A 23,859-nucleotide genomic window follows, 5' to 3' on the forward strand; every position below is an offset into this window, starting at 1 on the left:
ACAGTACGCTCCACATAGTCAGTGTAACCATCTATAGGGTGGACTCGAGTACAGCCAGTATTAGCCACACCCGTCACTACTGCAGAGTATAATGTAGTGTAGTATACTATACTACTTACTAAGTATAAGTCTTGGTATACTCTATCGTCTACTACCGAATCTGGTACCTACGACATCGGCATGCCGAACCCCAATGTCACCTCGCAAACAATCAACCGTTACATCATCACTTCCTCCCGCTCTATTAACTTCTTGTTTTCCCCTGCCTGTTCCTAATTTCCCATCGTCATTGACATTAACCTGGACCTGGACCCTGGCTTGGCCTGATTTGATCTCAACAACATCAACATGCCTGGCAAGACCACCCCCGCTCCCCGCATCACCAAGTTCACCAACTGCCGCTTGGTGCGCGGGTCGAGCTTAGTCGAGCAAGACCTCTGGATCGACTCTCTTACCGGCAAGATCCTCAAGGACCAAGAGGCCTTTTACGAACTACACCTTTCCCCCGATGAGATCATTGATCTTGGCGGCCGTATTCTGGCCCCGGGTCTCATTGATGTCCAGTTGAACGGTGCCCAGGGCTTCGACTTCTCCGTCCCCTGTGACACCAAGGAAGAGTATGATGAAGGTCTGCGCATGGTGAACCGCGGCCTCGCTCGCACTGGTGTTACCTCATACTTGCCTACTGTCGTTAGTTCGACCGCGGAGGTTTATCACAAGGTTCGTTTTCTGCCAAACACCCCGAGACACTCTACATGACCTCTCCCTCCACCCCATGAAAAGCCAAAGCCAGTACCAATACCAAAGCTAACCATCCACCAGGTCCTCCCCTCCCTCGGCCCAACAGCAACAACCCACCAACCTACCGATGGCGCCGAATCCCTCGGTGCCCACGCTGAAGGCCCCTTCATAAGCCCCGGCCGAAATGGCATCCACAAATCCGAAGTCCTCCTCGCAGCCCAAACCTTCGAAGACCTAATAACCTGCTACGGCGCGGCAAACCTCGACCCATCCCCCTCGGGCCCCGACTCTGTCAAATCCCCCATCAAAATGATAACCGCCGCCCCCGAAGTCGGCAACATGATGTCGCAGATCCCCGAAATCGCCAAAAGAGACATCATCTACGCAATCGGCCACTCAGACGCCACATACGAGCAAGCCGTCAGCGCCACCCGCCAAGGCGCAACAATGATCACCCACCTCTTCAACGCAATGCGGCCCTTTTCGCACCGCAACCCGGGTATCTTCGGCCTGCTGGGTCAGAGTGAGCGCCGCCGTCCCTTCTACGGCGTTATCGCGGACGGCATCCACTTGCATCCTACCTCTATTAAGATCGCGTATAATGCGCATCCGGAGGGGCTGGTGCTTGTCACTGATGCGATGCGGTTGTGTGGACTTCCTGACGGTGTCTATGAGTGGACGAATGGGGAGCGGATCGTCAAGACGGGTGCGAGACTTACGCTTGAGGGGTCGGATAAGATTGCGGGTAGTTCTGCGACACTGATTGAGTGCCTGAATAATTTCCGCAGGTGGAGTGGTGCGTCGACGGCGGAGGCGATTAATGCTGCGACGGCTGTGCCGGCGCGGTTGTTGAAGATGGAGGGTGTGAAGGGGTCGTTGGATAGTGGGGCGGATGCGGATTTGGTTGTTCTCGGGGAGCGGGATGATGAGGATTCTGGGCCGACTTTGACTGTTGATCAGGTTTGGAAGTTTGGTGCTAAGATCTTCGATTCCGAGGTTAAGGGGGGTGTTGTTGTTTAACTTGATCTTGATCTGCGGAAAGGGGAGAGGGGAGACTTAGGGAAGTAGCCAGCTAGGGCTGGTTTGTCTGTTGCTTATTTGTGGTTTTCTTGTTTTGTTTTGTGTTGTCTTCTTATCTTTGTTCTGTGTCTTATGATATCTGGTGGGATCTGGGCGTTCGGCTGGATGTTATTGTTATCTTTTTACTTGCATGGATTCAAGGCAAGCATCTATTTAAGCATTGTACACGCATCCCGAGCATCGCATCGAATGTTTATCTTTACCTTTTAATAGACTTGAAATCATACCATTTTAGACTCAAACTGTGCTTTGTAATTCAACTTGTATTGGGTCTCTTTTAATTCTGATTTGATTTGATTTGATTCCAAGGTTTGATTTATCCATGGAAGCTTTTTTCCGAGTCCAAGTCTACTCCTCTACTAGGTGCTACTACCTAGGTAGTATCCAAGCTTTTAGCGCGATTTCATTACTCCAAAACTTGAACTCTTAACCTACCTAGTAGGTACCTAGGTACTACTAGTACTACTAGACAATCTCAACTTGAGTCTACTATGCGGTACACTACTAGTACGATAAAACCATTCAAATGACAATATGCTCGGGTAATATTTATATATGTATCCAAGAATCCAAAAGAAGACCAAGACCCCGGAGCCGCCTGACGGACGACCAGCCAGGTACTATAGTACTATACTAGATCAAACACGTTGACTAAGGGAGACATCCCCCCCTTCACCATCACTTTGATCTCACGGAGCTCGAGCTCTGCTCTGCGCCGCTCGCTGAGATGCTAAACAGAAATTCCAAAAATACAACTTTTCACAGACATACGGTCATGAGAAGAGGGAACAGACACAAGTCAACGCAGTCAACTGTGTTGCATGCGTGTTCCCGCGCCCGCACTAGGCTGGGCTGGGCTGGGCTGGACTGTGCTTCGCTTCGCTTCGCTTTAAGCACCCTACAGACGGGGCTGGGAGCGGGTCCAGCCAGCCTCCTCGGCGATAAGCTCAGCAGCACGCTCACCGATGGTCAGGACAGTAAGCATGGGGTTGATGGAGGGCATGTCAGGGAAGACACCGGCATCAGCGATACGCACGCCCTTGAGACCGCGGACCTTAAGCTTAGGGTCGACGACGGCCAGGGGGTCGCGCGCCACATCTCCCATCTTGGTCGTACCGGCCGGGTGGTACACGGTGTGAGCGACACGACGACCATACTCGGACAGAGCCTCGTCGGAGGTGACGTTCGGGCCGGGAGCGACCTCGCGCTTGATCCAGTCCTTGAAGGGGGCTTGCTGGGCGACCTTGCGAGCGACCTTGAGGCCCTCGACGATGGTGGCGGCGTCGTAACCCTCGGGATCGGTGAAGTAGCGGAAATCCAGCGCGGGCTTCACGGAGGGGTCGGAGGAGGTGAGGTAGAGGCGGCCGCGGGAGCGGGGGCGGGGGATGTTGGGGGTCATGCAGAAGGCGTTGATGGGCTCGTCGTAGCCGAGGCGGGTCGTGTTGAGGGTGAAGGGGATTTGGTAGCAGTGCATCATCACGTCGGCGGCGCGGCCGTCGAAGCCCGCGGCGTCGGGAGCCTCGCGGCGGAGGAAAATACCCGCGTCGGAGTCCATGGTTGTGGCGCTGTGGTCGACCGGGCGGTTGAGCTCCCACATGATGATTGACTCGGGGTGGTCGATCAGGTTCTCGCCGACTCCGGGGAGGTCCTTGACGACGGGGATGTTCAGGGCAGCGAGCTGCTCGCGGGGGCCGAGGCCGGAGAGCATCATCAGGCGGGGAGTGTCGACGGCACCGGCGCAAAGGATGGTCTCCTTCTTGGCGCGCAGGGTGTGAGTAACGCCGGACTGTAGGGTCACGTTGACACCAGTGACGGTGTCGCCCTCGACATTGACCTTGGAGACCCAGGCATTGGTGAGGATGGTCAGGTTGGGACGCTTCTCATCGCCACGCAGGATAGGGTGGATATAAGCCACACTGGCACTGCTCCGGCGGCCGTCGTCAGGGTTGTAGGAGACGTTGAAGAAACCGACACCCTCGGTCAGCTCGCCCTTTTTACGGATGTCATCGTTGAAGTTCTCAATGACGGGGATGTCCATAGCACTGGAGCAGGCGGAGATCCAGTCCTTGCAGAGCTGGTTCTGGTGGCGGGCATGCACGGGCTGGATGGTGTTGCGCAGGTTATCAATGATACGGGTGAAGGTCTCGAAGTCCCAGCCCTTGCAGCCCTTGTTCACCCAGTTGCGGCAATCGTACTCGAAGGGACGGAATGAGATGAGAGTGTTGTGGCTAGAGCAACCACCGAGGACCTTGGCCCGGGAGTGACGGATGTGGCTGTTGCCTACGGGGAGTGTTAGTATCTTCTCTCTATTCTAAAGACGGAGCGTGTGGGCGTATAGGCATGTGGGCATGTGGGCTTTTTTTGGGGTGAATGATGCAGAAGAGGATTCAGGGCTGTCGCAAAGGAGGCAAGGAGCTATGTCGTACCCATGGGCTGCTCAACAGTGGGATAGTCGTAATCCAACTCGCCGCCGAGGAGGTTGAGCCACTCCTTCAGGTTCAGGACGCGGTCGTCCATGAAATCACTAGGACCGCCTTCGATCACCAGGGTGCGCTTGTTGGGCAAATACTGGGCAAGGCGCGAGGCAATGACACAGCCGGCGGTGCCGCCACCCACGACGATGTAGTCGTAGCTGTTGACATCGATGCCGGGGAGATCGTTAGTGGTGGCCATGTTGGAGATAATTGGAGATTGGAGACTGATGAGGTAGGAGAAGAGAGGGGGAGAGAAGGGGAAGTTCTGTCTATTTTTAAAAGTAAAAAGAAAGAGGAAGCTTAGAAAGACTGGGGCAGGTGGTATGATCCAACGAGCCAATCCGTCTCGATTGATTGCCTTGATTTGGCGTAGACGCGGTTCAACTTTTTTTTTTCTTTCGGGTTTTCTTTTTTTTTTCTGCCTTCTTTGCGTTGGGATTGGGGCGAATGAGTGGTGGCGATCACTCGGAGTGGAGCAGACAAGAGACAACTGACCCACTCGGTTACCGGTGTTTCGTCTCCGATAGTTTTGAGTCGAAGATAAATGAGCGGGGAAGAGGGTGGAAATGAAGAAGATAAGGGAAATTCAAACCGGATCAGGAGGCTGACTTGATTCCGGAGAAGACCGAGGGTGATATCTCGAAAGGAGGCGTCGAAAGACACGAGAATCTATACGTCACCAGGGAGCGCGAGGGGAGGAAAAAGAGCCCATCGTGCCCGTGTTTAGTGCAATTTTCCCAGTGGGGCCTGGAGGAAAATCTGACCACGGATGTTCGATGCCGCGCTGTTCTAGCGAATCTGCAGCCTGGCAACCCCGCAAATCGAAGGATGTGAGGCTGGTTACGTACAAGCGCTGCTCCACTCGGCGCGTTTCGTCGGTCCAAGTCCGGTAAGGCGGTGTACTTTATGCACCTCCGTAAAAGTAAAAAAGATCTCGATAAACCTATTACCCCCAAGCTTGCATTCACCTTATCATAGTACCTTTCATTTTACATTTCCCTCTTCTACGCAATCATGGCCCTCTCATTCCCTCCCCGTCAGCTCTACTACGACGGTCAGATTCGTGCCGCCTCCTCCGGCAAGACCTTTCAAACTATCAACCCCGCCACCGCAACCCCGCTGGCAGATATTCAGATCGCCTCGAACTCTGATATCGACGCTGCCATTGCTGCCGGTGATCGTGCATTCCCTTCATGGTCCCAGACTCCAGCTATCGCTCGTGCCCGGATCCTTCACAAGGCTGCTTCCCTACTGCGCGAGCGTAATGATGAGATTGCCCGCGTTGAGACCCTCGACTCCGGCAAGGCTTTCACCGAGACTAGCACTGTTGATGTCGTGACCGGTGCCGATGTCCTGGAATACTATGCCAACTTCATTGGTGGCGGTGGTCTCAATGGTGAGACTACGCAGCTCCGTGAGGATGCTTGGGTTTATACCAAGAAGGCTGCTCTGGGTGTCTGTGCCGGTATTGGTGCTTGGAACTACCCTATTCAAATGTACACCCCCCTTCCCCTTGAACATGCAACTGCAACATTTCCAAACGGACTTATGTGGCTGACAAAATGCTCCTTTTTAGCGCCCTATGGAAATCCGCTGCTTGCCTTGCCGCCGGTAATACCATGGTCTACAAACCCAGCGAGTTCACACCCCTCCACGGCCAAACACTGGCCGAGATCTACACCGAGGCCGGCCTACCCGCCGGCGTCTTTAACGTTATCAACGGAGCCGGTGATGTCGGCGCTTACCTGACCAGCCACCCCTCCATCGCCAAGGTCTCTTTCACCGGCCAGGTATCAACCGGCCAGAAGGTCGCCGGCTCGGCCTCCGGCAACATGAAGTACGTGACCATGGAGCTAGGCGGCAAGAGCCCATTGATCGTCTGCCCAGACGCAGACCTCGAGAACGCAGTCGACGGCGCGATGATGGCCAACTTCTACAGCACGGGCCAAGTCTGCACCAACGGCACGCGGGTCTTCGTCCCCGCTCCCTCAAGTCCGATTTTGAAAAGCGCCTCCTTGAAAAGATGCCCTTCGTCCGCGCTGGCCCGCTCTTCGACGAACAGACTAATTTCGGCCCCCTCTCCTCCTCCCCTCACCAGGAGAAGGTCATCGCCTATATTCGCCACGGTATTGAGACCGACCGCGCAACTCTCCTCTGCGGTGGTCCCGGCAAGCCCGACTCCGTGCCCCAGGATCTGCAGGCTGGATTCTGGGTCAAGCCTACCATCTTTACCGACTGCACTGACGACATGCGCATCGTCAAGGAGGAGATTTTCGGCCCTGTCATGTCGATCTTGTACTACGATACCGTTGAGGAGGCTTTGCAGCGCGCTAACGCTACTGAGCTCGGTCTCGCGGCTGGTGTCTTCACTAAGGATTTGAACCAGGCTCACCGTCTTATTGATCAGCTTCAGGCGGGTATTACTTGGGTTAATACCTGGGGCGAGAGTCCCGCTGAGATGGCGGTTGGTGGATGGAAGAAGAGTGGTCTGGGTGTGGAGAATGGTCGTCGGGGTATTGAGGCTTGGGTGCAGAATAAGAGTACCCTCGTTGATATGAGTGGGGCTGTGGCTACGGTCTTTGCCAAGCTGTAAATAATAATGATGTGAATGTTTATTTTATATGAGCGGGAATTGGTCGGATAGAAAGGTGCATTCAAAATTTCATATTTCAGCATGAGTTCGGATTTCTTCTACATGCCTCAGTAGCCGTCGACTCCACGTACCTATTGAAGTGGTGGAAAGCTCGTTGGCGTCGTACTCTCCGATACGAGGGTCGATTCAGCTGAGGACGCAACTTGAACAAAGCGCTGAGCTGTCTTGTAATATCCTATATCCTGCCAAAAGGGAACGAAACCATAGTAAACTGTATGAAGCTAGTGTCTCACGAAGAGAAGTTGAATCTATCCAAGCAGTCCTTGATAACCACTCAGTTTTAGTCATCACCGCTCAGGCCTCCTATCCTTTGAGAGAGACTCCTCCTCACTACACCAGGTATTTTTATGCTTGTAAATTTGATTAGCGCAATGGTCTGTTGAATTGTGTTGTTCAATATTGGACTCATGTACCTCAACTTTCCTAGGCCCAATAAACGGCTAAGTCAAACTTTTGAAAAGGCTATGCCCGGCGTCACTATATGTACATGCCCAGCTCTACGTGGGTGCCTCCAATTGGCCCGAAAATATGCAGCTTGAATCACAACCTCAACGCAAATGATGATTGGTTGCTCGCCGATACGCATGCAGGCATGGCGAGCACTGCCTCGTGCGGCTAAAGGATGCCCAGGTGGCTGACTTTTATTATGAGGCAACCTTGGAACGGCGGCTGTTCATGTTTGCATTCGATCTTACCCCCTCCTTTTCGCAGAGTCGATATCAAAATCTCTTTACGCACCCTATTATACGCACCCTCTCTTTGATAAACGTTCATTAGAACATCCATCATGAGCGACCCAGTCTCCCTTGCCGGGACTGCGGTCGGTATCGTCTCGCTGGGCTTGTCCGTTTGCCAAGGTCTTGTTTCTTATTACAGCACCTTCCGTGATTATTCCAAAGAAACGAAGAATATGATACAGAAGCTCGAGGGACTCAAAGATGTTCTTCAGGTTCTTGAAGACTTTTTTCAAAGTCATGACGACCTGCGAACAGAAACTGCCGCAGTGAAGACTGCTAAGCGAAATATTGTCGCATGCAAAAGGGGCCTGGGACAATTGGAGGATATCATGGATAAGTGCAAGGCATCACCGGTGAAGCCCGAGCGAGACTTCATCAACAAGGCATTATATCCTTTCCGGCGTGACACGATCAAGGCAGTTCTCGAGCATGTTGAGAGCCTACAATCAAACCTGGACACCTCGATCGATGTTTTGCAGTTGCAAGTTTGGCCATTCTTATATTCTTTCCTGATTCGCTTCTAAAAGTTGGCTAGGTTCATTTCCTCGCAGGATTCAGAGAGGACAACAATATTGTGTGCTACTACAAAGCAGATTGTGACCGAATCGACGATGATCCATAGTCACGTCAAAAATATCGACCAGACCCAACAGAATATCGATTTGAGGATTTCGGGCATTGAGCAACAGCTTGGAGACATGGTGAGTCTTTGGAAACATTGTTTGACGTTATGCTCGAACTGACTGAAAGGGTCTAGTCTCTTCAACTCAGCCGACAAAACATGCCAATTCAAGATTTCGCAGGACTGGGCCCATTACGCGACACCCATGAAGTCCTCAGTCACACTACTGTATCTTTGATCAATACCTCAGGGATGCCCATTGGTCGATTTCGGCGACAGAAATGTTCTTGTTTATCATTGCCTGTCTCTCCCCGGGGAAGGAAAGGGCTTCTGGCATCACTTTGGCAATCTTCCCATAAGTTTGGATGTCCCCTTTACTTCCATGAAGAAAAATCTGTTTTTGAGACGAGAATGAATTTTAGGAACCGATTATTTGGCAGTTCCGTTCATTTTTGTTTGAAGAGCATCAGAGGAGGTGGGGGATATACAATCTTCCCGTCCTTGAGCTTTTGTCCGATTGTCGATGCGAGAGAGTCACCCGCTTTTCAGCTTGTTGAGAAGGTGAATGATGAGCTATGCCAGCGGGAAAACAAAAGAACCTCGCCGGCCTTGATCAGGAACCTGATCAATCAGCTACGATTAGTATACGAGGAAGGCTCGGCTTCACCCAAAGATGTTAACTCTTGGGCGGGTAGAAATGTCATCCATGTAAGCAGAGAAATCGCGACAGTCGAAGAAAACTCCATGGCTCTGACAAATAGAATAGGAAGTTCTTCGGTTGATACCGAGTGTTCCTGAGTCTATGATGGCAGATTACCGTGACCTTATCAAGCGTCTTGTTGAATTTGGCGTCCCATTAAACGAAAGAAGTCTATTTCAAGGAGGTGCATTGAACACCCTCCTCATAAATGGGAGTAACGATTTCAACGGTGCATCGAAGTTTATCCAAGATCAAATGGTGTTCATGGTTTCTGATCTCGTGGCCGGTGGTGCAGATTTAACACAAAGTATTAATGAGACCTCCGACCCGGTGCTCTATTTCTGCCAATACAATGCCTGCTCGTCTTACCCAAGACATTGCTCCAGTGACTACCTCTACGCTATAATGAGGCGGAATGTACTATATGACGGTATGTCCGTATTCTTAGATGGCTCTTTATTTCCCATTTTTGGTGCAAGTTAATCAGTTGAGAGCGAGCACTAATTTTGGCCGAAAATCTAGAGCTGCACTCTTCTGATCTAGAGAAATACATTATTTTAAGATCAGAGGGCGATTTACAAAATGTTGTCTCAATGCCAACAGCCAGAGAAGCTCCTGAAGATGGAAATTATCTCGCAGAAATGTGCATTGGGTGGCCACCAGGACTTCGCATTCTTCTGAAAGCTGGCTATCATCTGGATAAGAGGAAAATTCTATCCCACGCTCTCAGATCTAACTGTTATGAATCAGTTCAGCTGCTACTGATTGACGACAATCCAGGTATAAATACGAGCCATGTCCGTATGGCACATAAAACTGGCAACTTCGAAATTTTCAAATTGGTAGTGCATGCTTTAGCTGAGAGCAGAAGAAAGCTGCAGAAATTGGCCGAAAGACATTTACCAGTTCACATACAAGGCCAACTCGATTTACCAAAGCAGGGTGTTCTGGACTCTCATGCCTCACAAGTTTCCTCCAAGCTAAAAATGTTTGATATACATTTTGATCTAGGCCTGGAATTTCCTAATAAAATGGACACTGTTTATGGCTACATTGAATATGATATCAATGCTGCAAAAATGCTTTTCGATGCAGGTTTTCAAAACTTGGAAGAGGAAGAAAAAATGGGAAAGAAGAAAGCAAGGGACTTACTATGCTCATGAACCTTGCTCTAGTGGTCGGTTGGGGAGTTCAACCCCTTGGCGGTCTCAAAAAAGTACTAGATACGCTGCAATTTCTGGTGGGTAAGGGCGCTGATCTTCATAGAAGGCAACATGGAGATGGTCGCACAGCAATGCACTTCCTTGGACTCGGTGTTTCATCACTCTTCCAGTCTTGTGTTGGGGATGAGATACAACCAGGGAGCTTCTCATATCTCATTGAGTGGAGTGATATTAGCCCATCAAGGAGTCTGAGTGCAATACTTGGAGTTTTAGATCGAGAGTGGTCTCCGTTGAAGCACAAAAGCTGGCACTTTTTGGAGAACCTCTTCATGGATTGTCACGAGGACGCATGTTCGTGTGCGTGCTCGGCACAGGGATGCCTTCCATCTACAACCTTCTTTCGGGACCTGATGAAAGGGAAGGGGTTTTTACTCAAAATGCAAGCTGTGTCTGAAGTAGTTCGTTTCCTCAGCGAGCGCACAAAGCCTGGCTCGGTGAAAGCCTGGAATGATGCACTGGCCCCAACCGTCATTCGGATCTGCATCTTTGAACATTTGGAACTTACTCACTTATGCTGCTTGGGAAGCGGCCCGTGGCATGAGACCCAATATGACAAACTGAGAGATGACATGGAGTGTATCCGTGATGAAGAGCGACCCTTGATTGAACAAGTTGAGAATCTGACTGTTTTCTTCTTGTCGAAATACCACGAAATGGGACTGGGGTTACCAGAATTTTTGCTCGAGTACTGGACAGTTGAGATTAAGAAAGACACTAGGCTCGAGGATGAGGGGGAAAAGCTGGAATACGAGAAGGAAATTGAGCGAATCAGGAGTGTTGGTGTTATTTTGGATGAATCATGTACATAGACATACACAACCCTACCAAGATAATGTTGATCAATACATTTAGAAAGTCTACCTGTAAGAAATTGTGACGGACAATCGAAGATCTATATCAATATAAACTTGAAGGCCGAAGTGTAACGGGCCGGATGACCTCAGCCCTGTTAGGTCATCCACAACCACAACCAACAATGGGCGCTCAGAGGCGTGCTCAGTTCTGCTCAGTGAGCAAAAGCGGCGAGGGGAAAGGAAAAGTCAACTTGAAGACCTGACATAGGAAAACTGCTAAATAGGTATGTTTATGGTAGCTTTTTCCTGGACGAGCTAGTAAATACTGACAGTTCAAGTCCCCCCCACTTTACTATCGAACTAGCGTATCCAACCAAGTGTAACCTTGCAGGGCTGTGCATGGACCACAGGTGCCAAGTCATGCATGATACGACCTTAACAATACCTACAAGAAGTATACACTACAAACACACACTACGCATTACAGCACAAAACAACACATAATAAATAAACTGAATTCTAATTTAAAAGGTATCAATCTAACCATACCCTATTGCGCCCCGAATTATGTGATGCCGTTGTATTCGCTGGTGCCTAAATGACATATCGAATGCAGATTCAAAAAAGAAAAGAAGGATATCATATCCACCATAGCCCCATCTATCAATTAACGACCGAGATAAAGAAAAGAACAACGCCGCAACTCATCCAGAGTAAAAGAGAAAGAAACGAATCCCACAAATGCAAGCGATGACCCGAGAAAAAAGAGAAGATTATGAGACGGGAAAAAGGAAAGATGCAAGCCCGCCCAAGTCAAGAGCCATGCCCATCGGCGCAGATCTCACTGAGCAGTCATCCTCGCACCCATCCGGTCAAAAATCAAGTCATTCTTCAGCGCCCCGTCAAGCCCGCCAATAGCCGAGTCGACCATTCGCGAAGACATGCTGTCGGGCGTAAGCTCATCGTCTTCCATGGCAGTGTGCAGCTCCGTATTAATGCGCAGGTCCTTGGGGACCTTGACAGGTGTGCGGTCGGGCGTAGGCTGCTGGCGCGACGACGTCTTCTTAGTGACAATGGGCGCAGGCACATAAGTGCGAGGACGATACACCAGCGCCGGACCCTGGGTGCGCGCATCCGTACCGGCCGACTCGATTGATTCAAAGTAGCGCACAGTCTTGACCTTCAGTTCCAGCGTGGCATCGCGATCACAGACGACCAACGGGTGGGGGTGAAGCTGGAGCGCGGAGAGAGTCCACATGTGATTCACACCGTCTTCCAGGCCCTTCTGTACGGCGAAGGCTTTGTGGGCGCCTGTTGCGACGATGACGACTTCGCGGGCGTCCATGATGGTCTGGATGCCGACTGTCATGGCCATGCGGGGGACTTTATTGACATCGTTGTCGAAGAAGCGTGAGTTGGCGAGGATAGTATCGTAGGCTAGGGTCTTGACACGCGTGCGACTGGCGAGAGATGAGCCTGGCTCATTGAAGGCGATGTGGCCGTCTGGTCCGACGCCGCCGAGGAATAGCTCGATGCCGCCGAAGCGGGCGATGCTGGCGTCGAAAGCGGCGCATTCGGCGGATAGGTCTGTCGCGTTGCCGTTGAGGATGTGGATGTTCTGCGGGGGGATGTCGACGTGCGAGAAGAAGTGCTTGTACATGAAGCTGTGGTAGGACTCGGGGTGGTCGCGAGGGAGGCCCACGTATTCATCCTTTGTGGTTGGTTAGTATATGCGGCTTGGGGGGGATGTGCTGGCTTTTACATACCATGTTGAAGGTTACGACATTCTTGAAAGAGATCTCGCCTGCGCGGTGGCGCTGCACGAGGATCTTGTAGATTATCTCGGGGCTGCTGCCGGTAGGAAGACCCAGGACGAAGGGATTAGATTCGGTGGGATTGAAAGCCTTGATGCGGCCTGGGTGAGATTGTCAGTATATGCAAGTCAGCAAGCCAACTAGTAAGTACTTACTGACGATATAGTCGGCGATATACACCGACACCTCTTGGGGGTCTTCGCGAATGATAACACGCCTGTGATGGAGTCAGCTTGACTTTGTCAAGAAAACATAGAGTAGGCAAGGGTAGAAGGGAAGAAAGCCGTACATGGTGGATAGTTACGTCAGAGGCGAGAAGGAAGTAAATATGAGTTGAGGTGAGGTGTATTAGGATTGCGAACCTCCAAGGATGAAGAGATTGGGAAGGTCAAGGTCGAGGGTAAGAAGGAATTGAAGAGAGGAAGATATGATTAAGGACAGAGAAAGGCAGAGGGAAAGAGGACGACGCCTCCCATGGATCGGTTACGTCGGGGTTGGGGGGGTGTACGACAGTGACAAAAAGATCAACCGTCGTAGTAGATGTGGCTCCGCTCTCGACGTCCAGATTTGACTACGGTTACTACATCCCACATCACTAACAGGTCTAAGTAGGAAGAATGGCCTCCGCAAATGTCATTGTTGTAATGGGGCCATGTGGGCTGTCTGTGAACGTTGGTACGTGTATCCAATGGGGGGACCAAAGCAGGTACTAACTATTTTTTTTGTAGCTGGGAGCATCTATACCATGTGGCCAACAAGAGAAAGAATGGGGAATGACGCAGTGGTCAAGAAGAAGAAACTGAGATTCTGATTGGCAGATAGACCTGGGAGGTTAGGGTAAGTCTCCAGATAGAGCGGAGCCTGGATGTCATGCTGGCATGAAAGGTGCCATCGGTGATGAAGAAGTTGCATCCGGTGAAATCGGCAAAGAAAGAGGTTAAAGTGGATATGCGATAGGATTGTAGACGAAGAGAAAGCTGGGGAGAGAGTGCAACCTTAGCGTCGCAACCAGCTTCGTTCGGTCACGTTTGGTCACGTATGGTAAAAATGGTACCCCACGTGATGCTGACTAACCAAGGTCATGCTACTCCATAGACTAACTAGTTAACTAGGGTCAATGTGTTTCCCATCAAAATTGAGAAGGATCATCAGGTACATCTGGGGAAGGGAGGAAAGAACAAAACGTGGTGATTTGTGGCGTGTGGCTCATGCTTAACCCCAGATATTGACAATATGGTTAGCTAGTAGTTAGCTAGTAGTAGTTAGTGTACTCCGTACATAGTGTGTATGCATAGACTTTGCCTGACGGGCGGAGAGACCCGCTGTGGTTTATCTGACTTTCCCCCCGATTGCGGCTCCCCGACAGGCCTGGAAGCTGCTCCCATTTGTCGCATTCGCATTCCCTTCCCTCCAACTCCTCTCTCGTCACCTGACTGCGAACTCGGAGGAGTTTCGAATCTCATCCTCCAGTTCTGCTTGCGGCAACCGTCTCGAGCTTCAACCCTTTGCGCCTTGCCCTTCGCCCTTCTCTAGTTGGGCTCTGTTGGCATTCCGCATCCCCTCCCCTAGGGCCATGGCCCCGAAGGAGGACATGCTGCCCCCGGGCTGGGAGGATCCCGACAGGTATGTTGATCGCCTTCTTCCGGTGCACCTATCCCAGTCACCGGTGCACCACCACACCACACCACACCTCCACCCCCCTTTCGACCTCCATCTCCATGACCATCGGGCGCTGTGGAACCCCATCGATCCCCCGCCATCCCCCCGCCCTCTCGGTGCCATTTAGCCTATTTCCACTTTCGGAAGCTTTGACACCTGCAGAGCAGAGTCCACCGGGCTGGCGAGGCTGGTGAGGGCGTATGGAGGTGGTGCTGTGCTGCGTGCAACACTAAACACACCATGCTGACCTACCACCCTACAGGCAAATGGGCCAGCTCTTTATGATGGGTTTCGATGGCACCACGGTCAGCCCTCAGATTCGTTCACTCATCGAAAACTACCATTTGGGATCGGTCCTTCTCTCAGCCAAAAACCTTAAATGTATCTACTACTTCTCCTTTATGGGCTCGGTAGTAGCCTAGGACAACCTGATCCTTCCTAAGAAGTTACTGATCTCGTATCCACAGCTGCGGAGGAAGCTACCCGACTGGTTCTCGAATTACAGACCATTGCCCGCGATGCTGGTCACCTCGTTCCACTGATGATCGCACTGGATCAAGAAAATGGCGGCGTCAACAGCTTATATGATGAGATTTATATACGTCAATTCCCCAGTGCCATGGGAATCGCGGCAACCGGGTCAAAAGCACTGGCTCATGAAGTTGCCGTTGCGACAGCTCAAGAGCTAAAGGCTGTTGGGGTCAATTTGATTTTGGGCCCCGTCTTGGATGTGCTAACTAATGTTCGAAATCAGCCCTTGGGTGTTCGTACCACCGGTGATGACCCCCAGGAGGCGTCTCAGTATGGTGTCCAGTTCATGAAAGGATATCAACAAGCGGGACTTGCGACTTGCGGCAAACATTTCCCATCCTACGGAAACCTAGAGTTCCTCGGCTCGCATGCCGACGTGCCCATCATCACAGAGTCTCTCGAGCAGCTAAGCTTGAGCGCACTGGTTCCCTTTCGTAATGCGATTAATCACGGGTTGGATGCGATGATGGTAGGCGGAGTCTCGATGTCATCGGCCGGGATGAATGTCATGCATGCCTGTTTGAGTGACCAAGTTGTCGACGAGCTCTTGCGGAAAGATTTGAAGTTCCAAGGAGTCGTTGTATCAGAGTGTTTAGAGATGGAGGCACTGACGCACAATATCGGTGTTGGTGGCGGAACAGTGATGGCCAAAAATGCCGGCTGTGATGTCGTCCTTCTTTGCCGGTCGTTCCCCGTGCAGCAAGAGGCAATCAACGGGTTGAAATTGGGCGTTGAGAATGGAATTATCGGCCGCGCTCGTATTGAGCAGTCTTTACGCCGCGTTTTGGCTCTCAAGGCTCGCTGTACCTCTTGGGAACAAGCACTGAATCCTCCAGGCCTTATTTCGCTTACACAGATGCAGCCTTCTCATACCAATCTTTCTACTCGTGCCTACAACGACTCGATCACGGTGATGCGAGACAAGAATAATCTCATCCCCCTTTCCAATATAATTGACCCAAGCGAGGAGCTTTTACTCCTCACGCCACTGGTCAAACCACTCGCGGCTTCGGCAGTTACGCTTTCTGTTAATGAGACAGCCCACGGTGGCCTCGACTCGTCGTCCTGGGAAAGGACATCTTCAGTCATGAGCGGGGAGAGTGTGTTTAAGGAACTTGGCCGATCACTCTCTCGTCAACGAAACGGGCGTGTGCTGCATACTTCATACACGGCCAATGGCGTAGGGCCCATCCACGAAGATCTCGTCAAACGTGCGAGTGCTGTGATTGTTGTCACAGCAGATGGATATCGCAACAAATATCAACAAGCATTTTCGAAACATATATCACTACTTTGTCAATCCCAATATTCATCAACAGGAGAGCGGCTGGAAAAGCCTTTGATTGTGGTCTCTGTCAGCTCACCCTACGATTTCGCCATGGACTCTTCGGTTGGAACTTACGTCTGCACATATGACTTCACAGAGACAGCGCTCCAGGCACTCGTCAAAGTTCTCTATGGTGAACTGGGCCCCTCTGGATCATTACCCGGGTCTATCAGTCGCAGTCAAAAAATCCATCAGTCCCGGCAGCACTGGCTGGTGGAGAACTGGAATGAGGAACGTGACAGTCACGGCTTGGATGCCTTGCTAGATGCATTGCGGGAAGACTGTACACAAGGCCAGCGCTCCGAGCTTCTCGGTGCGACCTCTAGCAGTTTCCTGCTACGGAAAGAAGATATCGACGAGGCACATTTCGTGGTTCGCAACAGCAGCACGCAAGCCCTGTACGGATTTTGTGCAACATATTTCTTCCAATCCTCGGGCACCGGCGTTATTGGCTGTTTGATCGTCGATCCAGCTCGGCGAAAGTTGTCAATTGGACACTCCCTACACAGCCGAGCAATTCGCTCACTGGTCCAGCGGAAAGGCATGAAACGCTTCCAGCTCGGCTCGCGACTTCCGGGAATATATTTAGGCATCCCTACCGTCAGTCCCGTGGAGCGGAAACGACTGCGGCAATGGTTTGCCAATCTTGGATGGAACACGTCGCTCGCGCGCCCGGTATGCAGCGTGGTGCTGCGCAACTTGTCGAGCTGGACGCCGCCGGAAGGCCTGACGGTAACGCTGCAGAATGCCGACGCTGTTTACGACTTGGTCTACGGGTGGGACTTTGCCCGCACGATCCTCGACCACATCAAGACGAATGCCCGGCAGGGCGTCGCTGATATTTACCGCATGGCACTGGCCGGTGCGCCGAATTGTGGGATCATCCGTGCTAAGCGGTCGACGGATGACATGATTCTAGGAAGTGTTGTTGTGTATAATGAGCGATCTACCTTGGCAGAGCATATGCCGACTCTACGCGCTACGCATACTCCCACTCCCGTTGGGGGCATCTCGTCGCCTGTTATCTCCCCAATTGCGGATGACTACTCGACCGTGATGCAGGGCCTGATCTTGTTGGCCATCCGCCAGATCCGAAAGCTGAATGCCAATGCTGTGGTCATGGACTGTGTACGAACCCTACTACCCCTTTCTGATTTGATTTGATTTGAGTTTACGTGCTAACAGGAACTAGGTGGACGGCGACGGCAATTTCGATTGTCTTTCTTCGATGGGCTTCACCATGCTACACAGCTTCGAGGAGGTGAATTGTGATGCAGCCACATGGTCGATGATGCATCCATCGTGAGTGATAGACGTGCGTGTATGAATGGGCGCGATTCTTCTCTTTCCCTTCCAATTGTTCTGGGCCTTTAAGAGGGGAGAGCGATAGCCACAGCTGTTTTTATCTTTTACCCTTTTTTCACTTCATATTCTTCTTTTACGCGTCTGTCTTCCGATTTGTTGCATTTATGATATCCATCTGGCATTTTGGCTATAGGCCCGGGTTGTGCCTGTTTTATTCGTTCTGGAACCGGGTCCAGGGTTTGTGATGCAGGTACATGCACTCCCTCGAGGAGTTTCCTGATTGGCGTGTCTCATTTTGCTTTTTTCTCTTCTTGGTTCATTTCACTTTTACTATTTTGTATTTTCTATTTCTCTTTTTGTGTTGCCGTTTCTTTCTCGTGTGACTCGCCCCCAAATTAGGGCGTGATTTGGGGGGGGGCGTTGGCCAATTCATGGTGGGTAGGACAGACAGGCTGCACGGCGTCATCTGGACCAATCTGACATCATTCTTTGTGGATAAACATATGTACAGGATACGGAGTACAGTACACAAAGTAGACCTAGGCATACTAGTATTTGGGTTGGGGTCGAGGTGGTTCAGAGTCGGCAAGAAACAATGCGTCGATCACGGGAGATCCGCAGCCTGTTTGCGCCCAGGAAGATTGTATCTTCTGTTCAAGGTTTGATGATTTTCCACATTATTACCTTCAAGTTGGTACTATTATCATTACCTTATTATGATTATGATTATGATTATATTTCAAACCCTTTTTTTTCATTCTAGAAACCCCAGCCTCGTATCTTTTGCCTTCCATTATCAGGACCACCAATAGAATAGCACGAATGGGCGCAGAATCAACGCCAGCCTCGGCTCCAACCGACGCCCAGCCCAAACTCCATGCACATATGTTATGCGTGGAGAGGGGTGGAGCGCCTAATGAGGCACCAGAGTAATCGAGGCTGCTTATTGGACCGGACGTCCGTAGGTCTTATGGAGTCTCTGTAACTGGGTTTGGAAAACCAAACTCAACTTGAACCAGTTTGCTGTGTATGCCCAAATCAAATCAAAAAACTACCCTAGGGTACGGGGAGAATGTGGGCTCTGGACAAGGACGGATCCCGCTTGGCGCCGGAGGCGAACAAAAAAGAACTTGAACAAGCACCAAAGTCAAAGCAGGGTCAAGGTCAAGGTCAAGACAGGGGGGGTCCACTTTTTTTTTCTTTCCCTTTCGCAAGAGGCTCGAGGGCGGCGTTTTCCACAGGTTCGGTTATCGAGACGTTTTGGTTTTAGTTTGCATGTTCTGCAGATTCTAGAAAAAGGTGATCTCCGTCGAGGAAGGGAGACCGCAATAGGTAAGGCTCTGTGCTTAGGACGAATAGAATACCTGAACTCTGTCAGCACAGTAGATTCAGTACATGAAGTGTACATAAGTACGGAGTACTGTACCCTGTGGCGCTAGGCTAGCGGAGTGTCGGGGCCAGAATTGCATCCGGGGCAAATGAATGAGAAAGCACTGGGACTCGAGACTCGGCCGTGGTTTGCCTTTAGGGGAGCGTTTTCAATCTAGTAGAGTTTAATCTGGGGATCCAAGTTGATTGGATGGGAGGCTTTTTTTTTTGGCTCTTTTTCCTTTTCCTTTTCATGTGGGAAATCGCGCAGGTTGTACGGAGTACAGCTGTTCTGTCTCTGTCTCTGTCTCTGTCTCTGTCTCTGCCTTTGCCTCTGCCTCTATCTTTCCTTGAATTGCCCCCACTCAATCTCAGACGTATATGGACTAGAAGAAGATGGAATTCCTCGGCAATAGGGGCACACAGGTATTCCATCTCATAGGATGAGAACAAGGTCAGGTCCACATTCCTTATCTTCGATCCTTAGGTCCATCCCCGCTCTGGGAGCTCCCAGCGGATGCGGACGGTCGCAGATACGTGGAGACTCGATTCCCATCACATTCGTATGATATGATTGTATGATTGTGTGATTGTGTACATGGGGGGAGACGGGAGGAAAGAAACTGCTACTGAAAGAGGTGAAGGGCGGGATCTAGGGGTATCCATTCCATCCCATCTAGATCCCATCGATCGACCTCAGTGATCACCGGGGGGTACGGAATATGGAGTACGGACATGTACATGTATACAGTATTCCTGTTCGTCGGGAAGTAAATCAAAGCTAAAGCTTGAGAGAGGCTCTCGGGGGCTTGTGGACTTGGCTTGGACTTGCTCTCAGGGGGGGGGGGCGACGCATCGAGGACTCCGTACTTGGTATATCTCATCTCAGTGGATGGGAAGGGGGGAATGAATGGGGACTGTGTGGACACTGGAGACTTGTCAAAGACCCTGGATCCACTGAACCAGTTCTGGGATGGATGATGATCAAGACCAGCCACTGAGCAGTTTAGGTCAAATCGGGTAAATGCACAGGGGAGATTGAAGGGTGAGTTCGACAGATGATCCTCCCAAGCTTCTCTTCTTTGCCTTTCTGGCCCCCGCCACACCCGTCAAGATGAGCCAACGTTTGATGGTCTGGCTCGACTCCATACTCTCCTGTGGAACACATGCTCGTGATGCCGTTTCGGAATTACACAAGCGAATGGACTGGATGCATCATTTCGCGAACCTGCAGCGGATCATGGTCCTTTTACGTCTTGATGGACTCGGTAGGACGAGGACGGAGAAGGCCGAGGCAGAGACAAGAGGCAGAGACAGAAGCAGAAGCAGAGGGGGAAAATAGGGTCCACAATCCTCTGCCAGTTGGGTGAGTTGACAAAGGCACATTTTGCCATAAGCACACACCACAGGGCAGAGCAGGACAGAACAAGGCATGGCATCACATCACCACACCACACCACTTATTCCGTATATTGTTCTCGCTCGCACTCGTACTGTACAGCACTGTACAGCACTGCACTGGACCTACCTAACTCGACTCAACTCAACTCGGTTCCTGACTCCGACTGGATGCGTGCGGATGTGGACTCGCCCGTTCACAGTGGGACCCCGATTTCACCAATCATGTTGGTGAAATCGTTAGCATCCGCTAGCATTTCCAGAGCGGAGCAACACGATCGCAGTCACGCAGGCTCGGGGCCCTGGCCCTTTTGTTATCATTGGTCTGACTGTCTTTGCAAAGGCACTGCATGTCAGACGGGGCCCATGTTGATCATCGATCCTTCTTTGGGTGTGGACCGAATAGGTGTAGGTGAAAGAGAGACAGCGGATCAAAGTGAAGTATGTAGTGTAGTGTAGTGTAGTGTGAAGGAGTGAAGTAGTCTTACTCTGGAATATGTGTGGAGAGATACAATTCCCCATGAGTGATAATAAAATGGGATCCCATATCATGATAGTATGACCCAGATAATAAGCTTGATAGTATGGAGTAATTGGTACTCCGTAATTAAATATAATCATAATTATAATTATAATTATAATTATATTATCATTCCCATTCAAATCACTTATACTATTACAAGTACCCCCTCCGGCTTTGATTTGCCTCCGTTCTACTTTTGCCCCCCTCCTCCTCTTCTTCCCTTTTTCCAACCCCCCCTCCTCTTCATTTAATTAACCCTCATCATTCGGTCATCCGTGGCGTTTTTCAGGGTTTTGATGACCTTTCCGTCTTCTGCACTGCATGATCTTCAGGGCCTTTTAGAGTGCACACACTCCCCCTCTCTCTCCTCATATCCCCTCCTCCTCCTCTTTTAGTGCCGAGAGCCGGTGGATCGCCCCTGGAGTGCCCCATTTGAGGACGGCCAATTTTTTTTTAAACCCAGAAAGTAAATCACTTTCGCGTCGACCCGTCCAGTCCCAGTCCAGTCCAAGACCCGTAACTCTTTGGCCCACTAACTCTTCCAAAGTCCGTCTTCGTCGCTTCTCCGCAAAAACTCGCGGCTCCACTTTTCCCCGAATCCGTCGGCGCATCCGCAACGCATTCCATCTTCCTCCTCTCCCCTCTTGCTTGTCCCCCTTCAGCTTTGCTTTCCCCTTGTTCTTACTTTTTGCTATTCTTGTCACGGCTTCTTTTGTTCCTCTTTCTCCCTTTCCCTCTTCTTCCCCCTCCCCCCCTCCTCCTTCCCTCCCCTCCCAGCTTCTTCAGGTCTATATATCCCTCGCCATGGAGGGCTTCGACACCATGGCCATGCCGCCCTATCTGGCCAGCCCGTTGTCTCTCGGCAATCTACAGGGTACCGATTATCTCAATGCCATACCCGGTCTTGATTTGCCCGATCACCGTTCCAACTTTGACTCCGAGACCTTTGTTAGGTATGATCGATCTTCCTCCCCACCCTCGGGTACAATATCATCCCCCTCGTGGTCGGAGACTAATCTTAGGCGCGTTGTTCCGCCCTGCTTCTAGCGATGATCTTGCCTTCACCACTCAAAATGGGCTGCCACACTCTCTGAATCGCTTTCCCTCGGGTTATGATGATACCTTCACCGATATGGTCGCTCCATTTGATCCCGTCCCACCCGAGCAACCTCAGGATTCCTCCATTGAACACAACAATAAACTGCTCAGCTTCTCATTGCCCGCCTACCACTTCACCTTGCTCGATTATTCCATGCGTCGCACCTCCTTGTCGGTTTCCGCTCAACTTCATGGAATGTTCTTTCTGGCCGAATCTCCATATACAACTTCCCCATCAGAGAACGCCCCACCGCAACAAGGTGCCGAGCTAACATGTTACCGCCGGAACCTCTTTCAGATCACCGGCTCCGTGACCCTACCTCGAGGAATGCGCTATATTATGACCGACCAAGGTGATCGGATTCCGATTCTCGCGCAGGAGCTGACCGTGTCCGCGACGGAATCCGTGGAAGGGAACCCCGTTAAGATTATATCGGTGCCGTGGAAAACGCCTTCGGCCGCCGCTGCCAATTCTGGGACTTCTCTCGACGAGACGAGCACTGGCACCGCTGCCAAGATTGAGAAGGAGCCCCCGCCAATCCCGCTTGATATCATGGCTGGTCAGGACTTGGATACCGACTACGCGACTTTCCCAATTGCTTGGAAACGCTTGCAATTCCGCGTCGCAACGGCCAACAATGGACGGCGTAAGGAGCTGCAGCAACACTTTGTCGTTCGGCTCAAGATTGTTGCAACTCTCTCGACTGGTGCAAAGATCTCCATCTCTGAGGTTCAATCGGGCCCGGTGATTGTTCGCGGCCGCAGCCCGCGCAACTTCCAGTCCAGAAAGGATCTCCCACTAAGCGGCAGTGCCGCGGCCTCGCGAAAGAACCAGGCCAACTCGGCCGCTGCGCTCAACCGCACGCCGACCAGTGACTCAGTAACCCGCCGCGCCAGCGTGACTCCAGCCAAGGCGAAGGCCCCCTCAACGACCGTGCAAAGTAGCTCTCCCGAGACAACCTCCGTACCACCCCCGACGATGATGCAACAACCCACCGACTGGACGCCGATCCCGCAATCCAACAACGCCATGATGTCCCACGCCCACCAATCCCTCTTCCCCCACTCCAGTCCAGAGCAACAACTCTCACACGCCGCCGACCCCCAAAGACGCATCAGCGGCACAACGGCCGGCTCAGCAGCGCCAATCAATCTATCCCTCTTGGACGATGAAGACCGAGGCGACGTCGGAAGCCTGCAACTAGATCAAAAGATGATGAGCTCTTATGCCAATGTTCCGGAAATCCCCCAACAAAGATCCATCAGCCTCGACCAATCCGCCGCACCACCTTCAAAGATGCGCAAGCTTTCCCACGGCATCTCCCAACAGTCCCAGACCCCGTCCCGAAGCGCCTCCTCATCCATACCCCTAATCGAGACGGCCAACCTCCCCCAGCAATTTGTGTCCTCCCTGCCATTCCCTAATGAAAGCACTGACTTTCTGTACGAATACTTCCCTCTCGGACTGGATGACTGGCAAGCCCCCGTGGACGCCGTTTACAGACCCCACGTCGTTCATCACACCAACATGCCTGAGATGAAGTTCGTTGCGTCCCGGGGCCGCAGTAAGAGGTATTTTGCCGCTGAGGACGTGTTTTGAATGAATTTAAGGTATACCATTGGGTTGGATTTGGTCAACCGGCGCTAAAGTGGCGTTTCTTTTCGGAGTCTTTTTTTGTGGGCTTTGGGATTTGTTTGGGATTTGCATCTGCATTTACACTGGAATCTATCTGGAGGGGTTATTTGGCCTTTGAGCTTTCTCGTTATTAGATGTTCGTCAATTTCCTGTTCTAGCTGTTCGGGAAAGACGAA

At 51.3% G+C, this 23,859-nt stretch overlaps 9 protein-coding genes across 9 annotated transcripts; 7 read left to right on the top strand and 2 right to left on the bottom strand.

Moving 5' to 3' along the window:
* Positions 1–348: 348 nt before the first annotated feature.
* N7533_008967 (N-acetylglucosamine-6-phosphate deacetylase) lies at positions 349–1,761 on the top strand (the record flags this gene model as incomplete). The annotated part of the gene is made up of 2 exons (XM_057105617.1): positions 349–720; positions 823–1,761. The coding sequence occupies 2 exons, from the start codon at positions 349–351 to the stop codon at positions 1,759–1,761; spliced, it is 1,311 nt and encodes a 436-aa protein (XP_056957066.1).
* Positions 1,762–2,719: 958 nt separating this feature from the next.
* N7533_008968 (GMC family oxidoreductase) lies at positions 2,720–4,494 on the bottom strand (the record flags this gene model as incomplete). Its single annotated transcript, XM_057105618.1, has 2 exons — positions 2,720–4,101; positions 4,248–4,494. The coding sequence occupies 2 exons, from the start codon at positions 4,492–4,494 to the stop codon at positions 2,720–2,722; spliced, it is 1,629 nt and encodes a 542-aa protein (XP_056957067.1).
* Positions 4,495–5,309: 815 nt separating this feature from the next.
* Positions 5,310–6,888, top strand: N7533_008969 (uncharacterized protein; the record flags this gene model as incomplete). The annotated part of the gene is made up of 3 exons (XM_057105619.1): positions 5,310–5,791; positions 5,872–6,265; positions 6,289–6,888. The coding sequence occupies 3 exons, from the start codon at positions 5,310–5,312 to the stop codon at positions 6,886–6,888; spliced, it is 1,476 nt and encodes a 491-aa protein (XP_056957068.1).
* Positions 6,889–7,735: 847 nt separating this feature from the next.
* Positions 7,736–8,545, top strand: N7533_008970 (uncharacterized protein; the record flags this gene model as incomplete). Its single annotated transcript, XM_057105620.1, has 3 exons — positions 7,736–8,170; positions 8,237–8,386; positions 8,489–8,545. 3 exons carry the CDS (start codon positions 7,736–7,738, stop codon positions 8,543–8,545), a joined length of 642 nt encoding a protein of 213 aa, XP_056957069.1.
* Positions 8,546–9,112: 567 nt separating this feature from the next.
* Positions 9,113–9,688, top strand: N7533_008971 (uncharacterized protein; the record flags this gene model as incomplete). Its single annotated transcript, XM_057105621.1, has 2 exons — positions 9,113–9,437; positions 9,570–9,688. The coding sequence occupies 2 exons, from the start codon at positions 9,113–9,115 to the stop codon at positions 9,686–9,688; spliced, it is 444 nt and encodes a 147-aa protein (XP_056957070.1).
* Positions 9,689–10,607: 919 nt separating this feature from the next.
* Positions 10,608–11,039, top strand: N7533_008972 (uncharacterized protein; the record flags this gene model as incomplete). Its single annotated transcript, XM_057105622.1, has 1 exon — positions 10,608–11,039. The coding sequence occupies one exon, from the start codon at positions 10,608–10,610 to the stop codon at positions 11,037–11,039; it is 432 nt and encodes a 143-aa protein (XP_056957071.1).
* Positions 11,040–11,865: 826 nt separating this feature from the next.
* On the bottom strand, positions 11,866–13,750 carry N7533_008973 (uncharacterized protein; the record flags this gene model as incomplete). The annotated part of the gene is made up of 5 exons (XM_057105623.1): positions 11,866–12,735; positions 12,791–12,939; positions 12,994–13,055; positions 13,439–13,497; positions 13,583–13,750. 5 exons carry the CDS (start codon positions 13,748–13,750, stop codon positions 11,866–11,868), a joined length of 1,308 nt encoding a protein of 435 aa, XP_056957072.1.
* A 661-nt stretch (positions 13,751–14,411) lies between these two features.
* Positions 14,412–17,661, top strand: N7533_008974 (putative beta-N-acetylglucosaminidase; the record flags this gene model as incomplete). The annotated part of the gene is made up of 4 exons (XM_057105624.1): positions 14,412–14,461; positions 14,760–14,878; positions 14,965–17,483; positions 17,548–17,661. 4 exons carry the CDS (start codon positions 14,412–14,414, stop codon positions 17,659–17,661), a joined length of 2,802 nt encoding a protein of 933 aa, XP_056957073.1.
* A 4,092-nt stretch (positions 17,662–21,753) lies between these two features.
* Positions 21,754–23,647, top strand: N7533_008975 (NDT80/PhoG-like DNA-binding family protein; the record flags this gene model as incomplete). The annotated part of the gene is made up of 2 exons (XM_057105625.1): positions 21,754–21,902; positions 21,997–23,647. The coding sequence occupies 2 exons, from the start codon at positions 21,754–21,756 to the stop codon at positions 23,645–23,647; spliced, it is 1,800 nt and encodes a 599-aa protein (XP_056957074.1).
* Positions 23,648–23,859: the final 212 nt, after the last annotated feature.

Source organism: Penicillium manginii (genome assembly GCF_028828005.1).
Source record: "Penicillium manginii strain IBT 31320 chromosome Unknown utg000006l:1.0-4164085.0:1.0-4166146.0, whole genome shotgun sequence".
Classification (NCBI taxonomy): Eukaryota; Fungi; Ascomycota; class Eurotiomycetes; order Eurotiales; family Aspergillaceae; genus Penicillium; species Penicillium manginii.